The sequence below is a fragment of the Barbus barbus genome (genome assembly GCF_936440315.1).
Source record: "Barbus barbus genome assembly, chromosome: 11".
Lineage (NCBI taxonomy): Eukaryota > Metazoa > Chordata > Actinopteri > Cypriniformes > Cyprinidae > Barbus > Barbus barbus.
The window spans coordinates 5,195,376-5,212,482 of NC_136739.1; the positions used below are offsets into that span (position 1 = coordinate 5,195,376).

General features: G+C 35.3%; 1 protein-coding gene across 3 annotated transcripts; it reads right to left on the reverse strand.

The window, feature by feature from the left end:
- Nucleotides 1-712: 712 nt before the first annotated feature.
- slc37a1 (solute carrier family 37 member 1) lies at nucleotides 713-16,886 on the reverse strand. 3 transcript variants are annotated; one of them, XM_079428794.1, is made up of 20 exons: nucleotides 16,795-16,886; nucleotides 16,122-16,373; nucleotides 14,704-14,785; nucleotides 11,864-11,972; nucleotides 11,679-11,757; nucleotides 10,371-10,506; nucleotides 10,075-10,151; nucleotides 9,790-9,956; nucleotides 9,624-9,676; nucleotides 6,099-6,176; nucleotides 5,873-6,001; nucleotides 5,702-5,792; nucleotides 4,808-4,870; nucleotides 4,195-4,280; nucleotides 4,037-4,085; nucleotides 3,790-3,863; nucleotides 3,607-3,685; nucleotides 3,400-3,497; nucleotides 2,331-2,395; nucleotides 713-2,203 (listed from the first exon to the last, which is right to left on the reverse strand). In XM_079428794.1, the coding sequence occupies exons 2-20, from the start codon at nucleotides 16,175-16,177 to the stop codon at nucleotides 2,188-2,190; spliced, it is 1,587 nt and encodes a 528-aa protein (XP_079284920.1). In that variant the 5' UTR covers nucleotides 16,178-16,373; nucleotides 16,795-16,886; the 3' UTR covers nucleotides 713-2,187. The 3 variants fall into 3 exon arrangements, with proteins under 3 accessions (XP_079284920.1, XP_079284921.1, XP_079284922.1); XM_079428795.1 differs by having other exon boundaries at nucleotides 16,666-16,886; XM_079428796.1 differs by lacking the exons at nucleotides 9,624-9,676; nucleotides 9,790-9,956; nucleotides 10,075-10,151 and having other exon boundaries at nucleotides 714-2,203; nucleotides 16,795-16,883.
- Nucleotides 16,887-17,107: the final 221 nt, after the last annotated feature.

Sequence of the window (17,107 nt, forward strand, 5' to 3'; positions counted from 1 at the left end):
TCTGTATAATATCTTATTATCCAGAACTAGAGCTCGACTGCTTATTTATTTTATGCAAAAGAAACAGAAACATATAGTTATACAATAGTTTCTACACTTTCTGAAATGTAGATTTTCATGACAAGCTTTTTTTTTATTAGGCCCACTATTAGGTAAGGATTTTTCAAAATCAGAAATGGTCAGTGCAATGAATATAAATAAAACAGTGTATTATTTTTTTTAAAATTTACTTAATTCTGCATTAATTGTATTCAAATATATATATATATATATAAAAAACACATACATGTAATGTATTAATGCAGAATAAAATAACAGTTAATAAACTTTTGTATATTATTACTTTTGTTTAATTATTCATTTAGAAATCTGTCAATGTGTGTGTATATATATATATATATATATATATATATATATACAGTATATTTAAGCTTAGATATGATAATTTCTATATTTAAAGATACATTAATAATAACAATATGTGCGCATATACTGTATAGTTTTTATACATATTAATTTTATTCAATTATGCATTAATTTATGAAACCATTTTTTAAGCTGGTGAAAATACTAGTGTTCTAATCATTTTGGCCACCACTATATAATTATGCATTCACGAACCTGTGTGCGTATAAAATTATTATAATGTCTATAATAAAAAAAAATTCTTAAAGCACATAGCTTGCACTGTGAAAAAAGAAGGAAGATGTATTGCCTTTTGTGTTTGCTTTATTCAAAATATCCTCTTTGTACACACAGCAACAGTACAGCTAATTCCCAAACCTGTATTTATACCAGGAGTCTGTAAAGGTGTTGATAATAACTTAAAAAATTAACACTCCACAGACATATCCCTATACAAAAACACAAATAGAAAGAAGGCACAATGTATTTTCTCTCATTACACCAGGGTTCTACCCATAAATTATACAAACACATTAATTTACCTAGATTACGTCGTCCTATAAGGGCAAATGCACACGTGCTACACGTATGATTACATAAGAGGTCCAAACATCTACATGTGCCTCTAGCTCTGCAGAACGACACAATCCTACAGTAGCCTGAACATTCAAATAGACACTTTAAATATTTATAGCTGCAGAGGCAGGTGCGGGTCCTAAATGCACACATACAATTACGGTCAAGGAGACGCTTTGGGTTTGCTCACAGATTTAAAGTGAACAGACTGAGCATAGTGTGAACATTTTAAACCTGGAAATAGAAATGCTTTTAAAATTTTAATACTGCATCCTACAGAGAAAACAAATCATGATGTTGATACATCTTCTATTATTAATATAGAACAGCTTGAATTCTATTTGTATATCAATTTATAGTAAATAGTGGTTGGATAAAAACTAATGCTAACCTGCATTCATACAGACTCTAAACACAATGTTTTTTCCTTAAGTCACAGGCCAGCAGTGAAAACATAAATAAATATAAAATGAAATTAAATAAAATAATTTGTCATAATTGGCTAGTGGATCCCCTATATACAAACACAGGATAAGAACCGTTAAAGTCACCACAGAAAACAGTCCAAATATAACATACAATTTCTCAACAACTAACAAGATTGGCTTTGGTTTATAGAAAGGCATATATTATATAAATAAATAAACTGACCATCGGCTATGCGTTCTATGGGCCTCGTTTATATGAAACACGAGCAGAACAAATTTCAGTGTAAATCATTCTTAAACCATTCTTACATAAATTGCCGTGTTCAATTCAATGTGACAATTCATTCAAGAGTGGATTTATGAACTGTCTACAGGGACATTTGTTCTGCGTGTTTAATGAAGGCGCTGTGTGCCCAGAGTTGAAATTATACAGCATTTATTTTAAATTCCCCTTGTTAGCAGTGAAGGGAGGCTACTTTTGGTCGTGCAATTGTGCATTATTTAACTGGAGGGATATTTAGGCTTGATCTCACATTGAGTCATGTTCATTTGTTTGGGTACAACCAAAGGACAAACGCAGGCAGAGCTGCAGGTCCAGACTGATGAACTAAAGACAAGAGAAATATTCCTCAAAGTTGCTTCTGATCTGAAAAAAGGAATAAAAATGACTTTGTATAGTCCATTTTCGAAAATAGAGGACTAAGCACAGGTTTCAGTCAAGTTTTGGTCCAGGGTAGGAAGTGGTCAGAGATGAACATTTATATCCAGTGCAAAGTGCTCAATGTTCCTTCAGTCTAGAAAGAAACAGAAAAATAGACATGTATCGTCAAAACTGTATTTATAAAAGTTAGAAAATCCCCTTACAGTTCTGCCCATTGATTTGTAAGCGTAACTAAAGAACAAGAACAAAACAGCACTCACTCGACAGCAACTCCTGGACGGTTCCCATGAGAGCGAAGCTCCTTCATCACAAGTCTCAGTAAAAGCTGAAGAACATACAAACAATTTGTGAGAATTCTTTAGTTCATTTATCACTTCTCTTAAATATGCAGTGTGTTGTTAAACTGTATTCATCGCAAAACATGTTTCCCTATACAGGGAAGTAAAACTAGTTTCTATTCCGCTTCTGTTCAGCTTCAAAAAGGCCCAAAAACCCATAAACATTACGAATAAGATATATCTGGTACTTCTGTTGTGTTGACAAAGCTGCTCATTTTCAAACGTTTTTATTTACAGAAAGTAGAAGTGGCACTATTTCATTCAACAAAATACTTTAAAATAATTAAATTCAATAACAATTCTAGAAGTTTTAATAACCGAATGTTCTTCAGGGTTTTTATTGCTAATAAATATACATGTCTTTCCTAGTCCTTTGCGATTTGTGGGTTTCTCAAATGAATTTGAACCCACAAAAGAACTTAACATAACTAGAAAATGTATATTCCATATATATATATAAAAAATAGATACAGTATATAGAAATCACACTTTTAAAATTCCATCACATGAAAATCCAGTTTCTTTAAACAATAAATGACAAATGTGTCATCCTAAATCTATATTTTCAGCTACTTTAGGTTACTTAAAGCTTATTTGTTATCAAATCATTTTAAGTCCTTTAGAAGTGTTAGTGGGTTCCAGATTCCTGGTTGAGAACCACTTGTCTGGAAGTCTTCTAAAACTAGATACTAATACTAACTATGTGCGAGAAACTGACCAAAATATAAGGCATTTGAAAATGCAGCACGGAAAATAAGATTTGAGAAAACGGTCAATGAAAAACAACTAAAATTTCTGCCTGTTTCTAAGATTTTATGGCTTCAGAAGACTTGAAATGTACACGAGGTGTATGGACTACTTTTATGGTGTTTTTCAGTTCTTTTCAGAGCTTAATAGTCTCTATGATCTGTATGGGAAAAGCTGCATTTTCGTTAAAATAAACAAAACATACATATAAACATTAATGCAGTCGGCATCTATTTCAACTCACCAGCAGTGCTAAAAAGTCTGCGGTCATGAGCATGTAAAAGACCTGATCCCAGCCTTGTGCTGACAGCAGCCCTGCCAACAAAGGTCCCACAGCAGCACCTGAAGAAGATGAAAGGTGCAAGAGTGACCTCTCTTAGCTCTGCATGACACAGCGCTACAATAATACATCAATGAGTGTCTGGAGATATGAGAATTATAACACTCTTACCAACAGATCCAGTGCCGTCTATAATAGCTGTAACCGTAGACAGAGCCCTGGCATTGCCCTTCAGACTCTTGTGTGTGCCCTACAGATGAAAGGAATCAAATAATACATCAGAGGAAAACAGCATCTGACAGATGAATAAGCATATGATTACGCAAACACACATTTGACATGACAAACACTCACCAAGTCAGCAGAGACAGCGGTTGTGATGAGAGCGTACGGTCCGTTGACTAAACAGCCACACACCAGCAGCATGCCTTCATAGCAAATAACATACAAACACTAAGCATTTTTACATAGAATATAACACATTAAAGTTGGCATCAGCTGTCCACTGTTAATCTCATTAGTTCTCTATTTGAATCAAAGCAACGGCTGTCAAAAGCTCTTATGTAACTCAGAAAGACAACATTAGGATTGGATATCTTACCAATAGTGGGACCCAGGCCAAACTGACTCATCATAGAGAAGCCGTAGAGCTATTAAAAACACACACACACACACATACACAAACCACTGTCAATGGTGACACAACAAAGAGCCTTTAAATGCACAAGCTTCCTGTATTTGATCTGCAGAATGACATACTGTGGGCGCAGCCAGCAAAAGCATCACAGCACAAGTGGTGGCCCTCTTTCCCATCTTATCAGAGATCACTCCAGCCAGGATCCCTCCTACACACACAGAAATACTTAAGGGTCTTGATTTGATTTTGCATTACTCAACACTGCTTTATCATAGCACTTCTTTGTGAACATGAGGTAAACAAATGTGTTTGATTGTTGCAGACTCCCATCTTTTGTAATATTATGAATGTCTTTACTGTCACTTTTGCTCAATTGAATACATCCTTACTGAATAAAATACAAAAAAAAATAAAAAATCTTACTGACGCCAAACTTGTGAATGGTAGTGTTGATAACAGTAGATAGCGGTTAGCAGTGGACAGAACAGTGATGTCATTTAAATATTTGAGTGATCAAGAAACATGGATTAATATGAAAATACAAGGTAGGATGTGTCCCAAACAAGTCAAGATTAGGAAGAAATTGTTAGTATAGGGGTTTTGTGGCACGTCACAATTTCTTTCATTATTAAAGAAAGCTTGTTGAGTGATCACAGATTTGTGTATATCATCTATTAATAACCCACCCCAAATACTAAACATTAAAAAAAAAACAGGACTTCTAAATCTACATACCAACAATGCCTCCCACATCAAACAGAGTTGAAAGGTCTCCAGCTTTCTTGGCATCAAGGTGAGCTGAGAAACAGGAAATACATCTTAGTCACTGTGCTATATTAAAGGAATAGTTCACTAAAAATGAAAAATTGCTGAAAAATTTACTCATCCTCGGGACATCCAAGATGAGTTTGTTTCTTCATCGGAACAGATCTTGAAAAATTTAGCCTTATAGCACTTGGTCAACAATGGAAACTCTGCAGTGAATGGGTGCCGCCAGAATGAGACATCAATTAATGTCTTGTGAAGTAAAACACTGCATTGTTTGTAAGAAACAAATGCATAATTAAGGCATTTTAACCTTAAATCAATGCGTCTGACCAAAATGAGCCCATAATCCAAAATAACAATTCATCCAGGGGAAAAGTCCATCCCGTGTTGTTCTCTCACATCAAAACCCATCAACATATTTGTTTCAAACTGTTTAAGACAGTTTTAGCTTGATTGGCGCATGTTTCTCTCCTGATTCAGACGAGATGACTTTTTGGGCTCACATTTACATATTGGACTCTCATTCTGATGGCACCCATTCACTGCAGAGGATCCATTGGTGAGCAAGTGATGTAATGCTACATTTCTCCAAATCTGCCCTGATAAAGAAACAAAGTCATCTAAATCTTGAATGGCCTGAGGGGGAGTAAATGTCAGCAAATTTTGATTTTTGGCTTAATTATTCATTTAACCACCATACCAAATTAATAAATAAATAAATAAATAATATATATATTAATATATATATATATATATATATATATATATATATATATATTATACAGCTCTAGAAGTACAGAAATGAAATATTTGTCACAATGACAGAAATGATAAGAACGCATATTAAATGTTGCGAGTTACCTGCTTTAGTGATGTAGAGGGGAAGCCAGAAGAGGAAGGTATAACTGACCAATTTGGCAAAAAGCAGAGAAAGAGAGAACTCCACCACTCCCTGCAAACACACAGCAGGAGAAACTTCAGTGACGCTGTAACACACGCTGAGTGATGGACAGACAGTTTGGCAGCACTCACAGGAATACGTAAAGCTCCCATGAAGCTGATGGCCGACGGTTCGGCCTCGCTCTTCACCACCACCACCTGCTGCACAGGAACACACACTCCAATGCTCTCCTGTCCCAGCAGAAGCTCTGTGTCCCAGCTCTAACAAACACAGCAGACAGGACAGTAAAACATCTCAATTAATACTTCTAAAGGAGTGACAGATAAAAAAAAAATATATACAGTGAGATGGACAAACCCGTGCTTTAGCTCCTGGCTTGTACTGCAAGTAAAGGTCTTTATGTCCATTCACACCATTCCAGTTTTTATGAAGCTTCTGATAAAAAAAACAAGAATTCATAATGTCACATTGACAAAAAAAAAAACAAAAAGCAAAGCATAGACCGGGTATATTTTGCATTTATTTGTTATGTTAATTATACAGTGCCCTCCATAAGTATTGGAAAAGTAAAGACAAAATTGCTCTGTTGGCAAGGGAGTCAAGATATTTACAAATATTATTAAAAGATGAATATGAGACAAAACTACAGAATGTCACATTTTATTATTAGCCGTTTCAACACATACATGTTTTACCAAATAAAAAGAACAGCACTTTTAGAGTTCATCCCACTCATTGATGTGAGCATAAGTATTGGGACAGTTGAACATAAAGCAGATATAAAAGATTAAAAGCTATTATTTAGTTGCAGATCCCTTGCGCACAATCACAGCAGTGAGTCTGTGACCCATAGACATCACCAGACTCTTGGTCTCATCCTTTGAAATACTTTTCCCAGCCTTTAATGCAGCCAATTCCAATTGTTGCTTGTTTTGGGGAGTTTCTGCCTTTACTCTCCTCTCCAGCTGCTGAAATTCATGTTCAATCAGATTTAAATCTGGAGATTGACTTGGGCAATCTAAGACTTTCCGTTTCTTTGCCCTTATAAATTCCTTGACTGAACTGGCAGGGTGTTTTGGGTCATTGTCCTGATGCAATATTGGTAGGCAAAATGGTTTTGTTCCCTTCCAAATTCATTCTGCTACTGTCATCATATATTAAGTCATCAGTAAAGTTGAGAGGGCCTGTTCCAGAGGCAACCATGCATGCCCATGCCATGACACCACCTCCACCGTGCTTTACAGATGAGGCTGTATGCTTGGGATCATTGCAGCTCCATTTTTTTCTCCACATTAGTGCTTCCCCATCACTTAGATAAAGGTTCATCTTTGTCTCATCGGTCCATAAACACAGTTCCAAAACTCTTCTGCCTCACCTTTGTGCTTTTTTGCAAACTCTAATCTTGCCTTTCTATTTTTGGTGCTGGTCAGAGGTTTGCATCTTGCTGTGTAGCATCTGTAATTCTGTGTCAAAGTCTCCTGAGGACAGTAGATTGTCAGAGCATCACCCCAGCTTTCTGGAAGTTGTTGGTGATTTTACAGACGTGTCTTTTAGGGTTCATTTTCACAGCTTTTATGATTTGTCTGTCATGAGCTACTGTTGTTTTCTCAGCTGATCAGGTAGTTGTTGGTTGCTGGTGTCGCTGGTGGTTTCCAAACTCTTGATTTCTCCATGCCCTTTGTTTTTTCTAGAGCTCTAATTGACTTCCTCTTTTCTTTTAGCATCTAAATTGCTTGCTTTTCTCTCAAAGTCAGCTCCCTCGTCTTCATCCTGGTTTGTGTGTGTCATCATCGAATGCAAGATTCAGAATGCAGAAGTAATGAATATAACTGATACAACTGCTTTTAATATCTGAAGAATTAATGCAGCAGGACACAGCTGATCACTTAGAAAGACCTGTGAGGCAAATGTTCCAATACTTATGCTCACATCAGAAAGAGGGATGAAACTCTAAAAGTGCTGAACTTCTTAGCTGGTAAAACATCTATGTGTTGAATCACCCAATAATAAAATATATAGTTACAAACTCAATAGTTACAATACAAACTAAATATAAAGTAAAAATTCTGAATATATAAATGTAAATCTGAATATATAATTATATAATATTATAATTCTACCGATACAAAACAGGATTTATAAATCTAAATCCAAACCTTTATTTATAAATTCTGAATATAAAGAAAGAATTCTGAACATATAAGTACAAATAAATAGTTATAAGTCTTAATATGCAGATACAAATCTGAATATATAAATCAAAATCAAAACATGCATTTATAAATTCATGAAAATCTGAAAATATAGTTATAATAGACCCTGAATATATATTAATAATATATTAACAATAATCTCTTATTGAAGCTTTTTATATATTTTTTTACTAAACCAAACAAGCTCAAACTTAATATAATTACTTCCTGTTTGGTCCTTCATAATATATATAAACATTCCTTTAACAACTATTAAATAATAAATGTTTACATTATAATTACAAAAAGAAGAAAATGAATATTTCAGCTTTGAAATATATGTTTTTGTCATTCCTTGAAAAAAAGTGGTGAGGAACTTAATAAAATGGTGGCAAGTTACAGAATGAAAAGGTTTCACTTAACATCTGTTAGAAAAAAAAGGTATTGTGTCTATGTCAACTACCAATATATTAAATATCAAAATGCTAAATATTTGCATATATTTCCAATAAGTGCCTCAGGTGTTAGTATCATTGACCCAATTCCCAATTCATTCTAGAAGGGTAGACAAAAATACTGTGGCGTAACCTCCTTAATTACAATTAATTAATCGCTATGAATATTTTAGGATGCTTTAGAAACAAACCAAGAGGTATTAGCATAAATAATGACAGAGAATCAAGAATTATGCAGCGGCAACCTCAAAAAAAAGGAAAATTTTTGAAGTTGCTCTTGAATTTGATTAATTCCTCCTCCACAGTCAAAATGAGGAAGAGAGGCAATAATCTACATTTGCTCCTGCTGTCACCCCCTTCCTCCATCCCTAATGTCTCTGTTCCTCCTGATTGGCCACTCCTCCTGAATCAAATCAATCTGATGAAGCGTTTCAGAAATGTGAACTCTCCTGTGTTAGAAGAGCACCTCACGCTCTACTGAGACTATCAGGTGTACGCATCACAGGGCCGTTGTCATAGCGACTGCTGTCGAGCACGAGTGCATCATGTTATCTAACCAACCTTTTCCTCAGACCGCTAGGAAAAGACATTAACTTATGAGAAGATCACACAGACTCTGAGTCTCTCTCGGGTTTTGTTTAGATAAATAACAAAAATTGAATTTTTCTGCATATCTGATCCAAACTAGTTTTGTTTTTTTCACCTGAACAGCAAAAACCATATGAAATCTGATATTGACACAATCACATTGATTGATTTTTTTGAATGAATATTGACAGGCCTGTCTAAAAAAAAAACAAATAAGAGCAGACTTGGATTGGAAACCCACATCAGATTTGTGTACAGTATGAACAAAGCCTTATAGGCATATACTATTTTTTAGTTTTTTATTGTTTTGAATGTTTATCTTATGCTCACCAAAGCTGCATTTATTTGATCAAAAATGCAGTATAATATTGTGAAATAGTTTTTATTTATTTTATAGTTTTTAATAATTTAAAGCAACTGTTTTAAAATATATTCCTGTGATATAAAGCTCAATTTTCAGCATCATTACTCCAGTCTTCAGTGTCACATGATCCTTCAGAATCATTCTAATATGTTGATTTACTAGCAAGTATCATTACAAAAAAAATTATAAATTACTGACCCAAATTTCACAATAGAGTATAGATTCATTATATTCTTGATGGCCAATATGACTGGAAATGAAATTAAATAAATGGTGGACTAACCTGATGGCTTGGAGCTGAGCTCTGTGTACTGGCGATCTTCAGATCATTAGGGTCTGGAGATACAGAAGCATTCGCATTAAAACCCATCAACCCCTTTGGCAAGTGCTTTGTGACATTTTTTCACCCAGATACATTTGCACAAATAAGACAGAAGACATTCACTTACGCTCTATTAGAAAGAAGAAGCAGATGACTCCCATAGCAGCGATGATAACTCCTGGGACGATGAAGGACAGACCCCAGTTAGAGGAGACATAATATCCAGCGATCAAAGAGCCCAGAATGTTGCCCACTGATGTGTGAGAGTTCCACAGACCCATGATGAGGCCTCTCCTGACACCACAACACGTATGCAGCATTTAATTGTGTGGTAATAACAGATCTGTTACAATTTAAAGTGTGCAAAAAGCAGCGAGTTTATAATGTTAGTGAAAAATGTAATTCTTCTTACTTGCCCTTGCCAAACCAGTTGCCAATGCAAGTCACAACACTAGGCCAACCAGTGGTCTGAACCAAACCATTGGCCACCTACAGACAAAAAAATAAGAGGTACTGCTAAATGAAAATATTACAATGATTTCTAAAGGATCATGCGATACTGAAGACTGGATTAATAATGCTTTGGATCACAGGAATAAATTTGAAATATATTCAAACAGAAAAGTCACAATATTACGGTTTCAACTGTATTTTTGATCAAATAAATACAGTCTTGACCATAAGAGACTGCTTTTGCATGACACCCACCTGAACAAATATATAGAAGCTCAGGCTATGGATGTCATAGATGTATCCCAGTCCAAACAGACAGGTGAAAAGACCACTGGTCAACATGCCCACAGTCAGGTACAGGCGAATGGGCAAACGCTCTCCAATTATTCCACTGAAAAGTTTGTATTAAGAATGTTAGCAACAAAAAGTAAAATTTCATTTTGGTAAGTTAGTTCAAACAGTTTGAGTAAGTTTATTCAAAACTTTTGAGGCATTTTTTTATGTATTAAAACACTTTCAAAACTCATTTCTCAAATTAATTGAATGAAAAACAAAGTAGAAAACATGTCTTGTATATCAAAAAAATGAAAATTCTGTCATCATTTATTGACCCTCAAATCGTTCTCAATCCATATAACTTTCGTTCATCTTTGAAACACAAATACAATTTTTTTTAATGAAACCTGAGAGATTTCGGTTCCTCCACGGACTGTCCATTACACTAAAACTTTATAAAGTTCTTCAAGACATAAAGACACACTTGAGTGTCCATTTAACATATTTGATTGTCCTATGTATCAGTATTTATATGCAAAAAACTTAAATTGAATCAGACTTGAATTGCTTACTTTAACAATGTCTTTATGAACTTTTTAAAGCATCAATGACTACGTTTACATGAACATAAGTAATCTAATTATTTATTTTATTCTGAATAAGACAATATTATGATTAAGGTGTTTACATGAGTTACCATCCGACGTCCACTCCAGAATTTCATGCATAAACATAGTTTGTCTTCGTTATGATGCCATACATAGTTTAGGTGTTTCATTTTTAATTTTATGAAAGCTTCAAGTGCAGTTATTTATTTCTCATGCTATACGTGCGAACAGACGACGGCGTTGTTGAAGCCATGCTCTTTTATCCTGTGGCGAAAAGTCCTACACGACGATAATAGTGTAATTAAAGTGTGTACATGACTATACTGCACTCTGATAATGCGACTAAAATAGGAATACTCCACATGTCTTAATTCGATTTGTGTTTACTTCGAGTTTGACTTTAGCAGGTATCTGTTTACATGGTAGATTCTTAATCAGAGTATTGTCTTAATCATGTTAAAATCAGAATATTGTTGTCCATGTAAACGTACTGAATGTTTTGGGGGAACAGACTTGGATCGACAGACATCTCTCAGGGTTCATTAAAATATATTCATTTGTATTTTATGAGTTCGGAATGACTTTAATTGGTAAGTAAATAATAGAATTTTCATTTCTAATTTATAAGCCATTTTGGTGTAAATACATCAGTATTTAAGTATTTTGTATCTGTTCTTACCTGAGATACATGCCTATGGCGTAAGCACACAGGAAAGAGTAATCCATTGCTCCGAGCAACTGCTTATAGTTATTTTTGTCTATAGGGGCAGAAAAACAGAGATGCCAAATATTTAATCCACTGGCTGAAAGTGAGAAAAACACATATTGCTATAAATATAATATATCATAAGATCTGAATCTTACCGAATGGTTTCCAGCTGCAGTCTAGTTCTGGGTGACGTAGAGGCTGCTGACTGCTGCTGCTCTCTGTAGGCGCCTCCATCACATGAGAGCAGTTCTTATGCAGCTCACTCTATATGAACACACATACATTCAGATAAGGTTGACACAGGGCATAGACAGCATATTAAAGGGATAGTTACCCCAAAAATGAAAACTACCCAATGATTACACACCCTCAAGCTATATGAATTTCTTCTTTCAGATGAATACAATCGGAGTTATGTCCTGGCTCTTCAAAGCTTTATAATGGCAGTGAATAGCTGTAGAGATTTTGAAGCATAAAAAGTGCTCCACACAGCTCGTGTAAGAAACATGGATGGAATTGATGCACTTTTTTGGACTTCAAAATCTCAACCCCCATTCACTGACATTATAAAGCTTAGAAGAGCCAGGACATAACTCCGATTGTATTCATCTGAAAGAAGAAATTCATATATACCTAGGATGGCTTAAGGGGGAGTAAATAATTGGGTAATTTTCATGTTTGGGTGAACTATCCCTTTAAGGCTGACTAAAGTAAGTTCAACATAGTTAGATGGCTGTGTGCCATCATGCACTCCTGGATTACACTCAGATAAATGAGTTAATATGTGACCGAAAATCGCAAAAAAGCACTTTGAGTTGCAGCAAGCGCAAAGGCTGCTGATAATAGTTCTGATCATGCCATCTCAGAGCAATATAGTGTTGTCTAAATATTATCCAATGCAGAGATGATAAAAGATGGGAATCAGAACAAACTGAATAATCCTGGATCTCACTATATACTACATAACATAGATTATTTTTAAAAAATACTATTTTTCCATAAATACATGAGCACACACATACATGTAATATTTAACTTTAGTTAACAAAAATAACTAAAAGTTAGCGGGAAATGGACGTTTTTAAAATTGCATCACCGAATGGTACCGAAGTCGGTACTTTTGACAACACTAGTAAAAGTGCATGCAAAAAAAATTTAAAATTCAATTAAAAATATAAATATTATTTCAAGCAAATATAAAATGACATTGCTACAATTAAATCCAATACAAGTAATCAAACACTTCAAATATATAATTTAGTATATATCACCACACACAATAGAGTGGTGAAACTATGATGTCACTTTGTAGGCTAAAACCCAGAAGCGAGTTAGCATTTTAGCACTTCCGGTTCCATCGTCAATGGGTTTTTTTTGAATGGGAGTTTGGTGAAATCCCTTAAATAAGGTCCGTGGTTCACACAGGCTAAAGATACGTTCACGTTTTATTCTACGACATAAAACACACCAGTTACACCCCACTCGTGATTTTTTTAAACTGTTATGTTTCTTAAAAAAAGACGGTTGCTAACAAGTTGCTAAATGGGACTACAGGCGCTGTCGGAGACGTCATCACGCCAAACAGTTTATCAATTTACAGTATTTTCCAGTTGTAGTATAATTTGTAATACAATTAATTGTAGAATAACCAATGAATAGTTTCCCACATTTTATATTGTTGTTCGAAAATGTTTTTTTGCTTTGCCCCAAAATGCAACAACTTTTCGGATGGAAGATGCTTGTTTTACTGCTTTCCTACTGATGCGGAGACTCTGGGTTCGCACCATAAGGTAAACTCATATGATTATTTTATGTAAACAACACCACATTTACCAGCTTTACGTGGTTAAAGTGAAACTTTAATGATGCATAGTGCTTAAAGCCACGTTAAAATTAAATGTTTGCAGCCACATGAAGCTGCTAGAAAGCATATAGATTGAGAATTTTCTAGAAGTAAGGTTAAAATAACATTTTGTGTACCCACCCTAACACAATGATAGCTGAAATGTGGTACTTTATTCACTCAAATAAGTTTAAGCTTACCATATCCCACATCCAATTTTATTGAATAGTACGTGGAGACACGTTTTTAATTCAAATACTCATATTAATCAAGGACTTATTGACTTTTAATTCACCTCATTTCAAAATGTACAGAAATACATGCTTTCAAATGTCCTTTTGTTATGATTATTTCATTATTCACATACTATTTATTACTAAGGTCTCATTTCTGTTTTAGTTAGGCTCTAGTTTTGTATTTATTCCAGTTTATATGAAAAGGTTCATGTAACATGGATTAAAATTCATACATAGAGTAAATACTTTTCACTGAACATGTTAAAAATAAGTTTGAAAAAGGTGTTGACGTTGAAGGCGAGCGACCGTGGTGCAGTAGTTCGTTTATAGCCTAAGTTTAGCTTTTAAGTTCTGGCGCTTGTACTTGGGCTTCAAAATTCAAAGTTATATTATTTTGCTAAGATTATCTTGATGGACAAAACGTGTAAGTTTCATGAACTTTGACTGAACACAGAGCTTATTTTTTGCGATAATCCAAAAGCCTATGGAAAAATCCTATTGCCTTTTTGTTGAGGGAACCAGCTTCATGCTAACAGCCGATCCGCCTACAAAGTGACGTCATAGTTCCCCCACTCTATACTGTACACAACGTATGCAGATAAAGTTGGACATACTTATATTGAACTTCATAAGTTGGAAATTAAAAATTCTTGATAGATTTGTTTCTTACAAACACACAGCTTTTCACATTACTAGACATTAATTGGTGGACTGGAGTGGTGTGGATTACTTGCAGATTATTGTGATGTTTTTATCAGCTGTTTGGACTCTCATTCTGACGGCACCCATTCACTAAAAAGGATCTTTTGATGAGCAGGTGATATAATACTAAATTTGCCTGAGGATGAGTACATTTTTATTTTCAGGTAAACTTTTCCTTCAAAGGGGTTGGTCAGTTTGACAGGGGTTGAGGTACCTTGATGATGCTGATGGGCTTCCTGGACAGATGGAAGCTTGTGTAGAGCAGGAACGTGAGACCAAACGTGAAGGCCCTGTACCTGCATGAACCAAACACAGCAAAGTTCAATCAGGATAAAGAAATAAGGACATTTTACAGTTATCATGCTCTGTACAAGACAGATTAAAAGATTGGCTGCATTCCAAAACAAGCCCAAATACGAATACTGGACGAATGCAGCTGGCATTAAACTGTGTGAGGGGTTAATGACATACCCACCTACTGTTCAGATACACAAACAACTTTGCTTCATGAGCAAATAAATCAGAAATTAATGGGAGCCCATCTATTGCTTAATGTCATACTAAGAAAAGCAGAGGAAGTCTTTCGTCCATTGGAAGTCCACTACTATTTTACATTCTAGCTTAGATAATATTTGGACACATTTTTCTGTTTTATTTTTTACAGTATTTTTTTTTTTTTTACAGGGCACTGCATAGCAAGTTTTAAAGTTCTTTAAGAGAAACTTCCTGTAACTCTACCCAATGAGCAGGCAGAAGTTAATATCATCCGCATGTTCTATATTGAGGTTTATTTAAAGTTCATAAGAATTTTAACACACCTAGTATAGCCTGTGTGTTCCTTTAAAGAAACTCACTAAACCGGTTTTGTCACAATCTATCCTGAAACTACGTTGATGACGCAGGAATGCAATGGAATGTAAGCTCTGATTAAACACAGACAGGTGTGTAAACTTTTTTTTCCATGGGCAACAGAGAGAACGACTTCTTGGTTCAGTACAGAAATGATACGTTAAAGTTCTATTCTATTCTCCAGCACGGAGCAGCTATTTGAAGTGAAGTGACATACAGCCAAGTATGGTGACCCATACTCGGAATCCGTGCTCTGCATTTAACCCATCCAACGTGCACACACACAGCAGTGAACACACACACACACACACCGTGAACACACACCCGGAGCAGTGGGCAGCCATTTATGCTGCGGCGCCCGGGGAGCAGTTGGGGGTTCGGTGCCTTGCTCAAGGGCACCTCAGTCGTGGTATTGAGGGTGGAGAGAGCGCTGGACATTCACTCCCCCCACCTACAATCCCTGCCGGCCTGAGACTCGAACCCGCAACCTTACCTTTCTTTGTATGTTTTATTTGTGTTTTAGTTATATCTTAATTTAAGAGAAATATAACTATAATAATATATAAATATAACTGATTTGAAAATTTCAATAAATGTATGATGTCTCCAAAGTCAATGAGTAATTGTTTGTGATCCCATAATTGCCCAAAGATGATTATGGTTTTTCCCATAATCAAACAGCCCTATGGAAATCTGCAAAGTTTTGCATGTGCAGATTTAGGCCTGCTGATCATCAATCCTGAACATGCAGCCAAAGAAGATTTATAAAAGAGACAAACTCACCACTGCTCCCTGTTGAAGGATGTCAAGAAGCGGATGCCAGGTGGGACTGGTGCCATGCTTATATGTGTGTGTGAGTGTGTGTGTGTGTGTGTACACTAGTGTATTACAGCTGCTTAGTAAATCTCATAAAGATGTTAGGCAGGATGCCTGTAGATATAGTCACAAGACCCATCTCTGACCAAGAGGACCTTGTGATTTGATCAGAAAGGCACAGGATCCCATTATGAAGAGTCGCATCCGTCGCTTTATATCCTGAAGAAACATAAAGAAAGGATGAGGGACTAAAAAGGAGGTGAACACACAAAGCATCACTTGATTAAACAGCATCATGTTCATTCTGTTGCTCATTTACAGCACATTATCAGTCCTTTCATCTTTGAGGAAATGTCTGACCTGTCAAAGCTCATAAATGACGCGACTCATAACGAGGCTACTGTACAACCAGAATTAACTTAAACCGCACAACCTCAGAGCCACAGGTCGACGTGGGGTTAACTAGAACAAAACCATGATAATAAGCATTCAAATAAGACTCTGAACATACCTAACGTTAATGCATTATTATAATTCCGTGTGGTTTTTCGCAGATACTCTCGGCTCGCTTTGTATTACACGTTTTAATCAAAGGTGATCTATAACACGCGAAGAGAGCATTTGACAAAAACATAAGCACCTTTCTAAATTATTTCTCTGAAAACAGTCCTGTGGTCTGACCCTATCCACGTCTTCAGCGACCGTCTCTCCTTCACTTCCTCGTCCAGCAGCAGGGTGTGATAATGACACCAACGAAGCAACAGGACACTGTTTCTAAATATTTCAAAATAAAAGACTCTATTTGGGGGGGGTAATACTGATCCATGCAGTATAATTTTTTTTTTTTTTTTTAAATTAATAAATTTAAAAAATTTAAAGACAAAACATGTTACTGAATATACATAAAAAAAATTAACATTTATTGCAGAGTGCAAACAATATATTTTAATTAT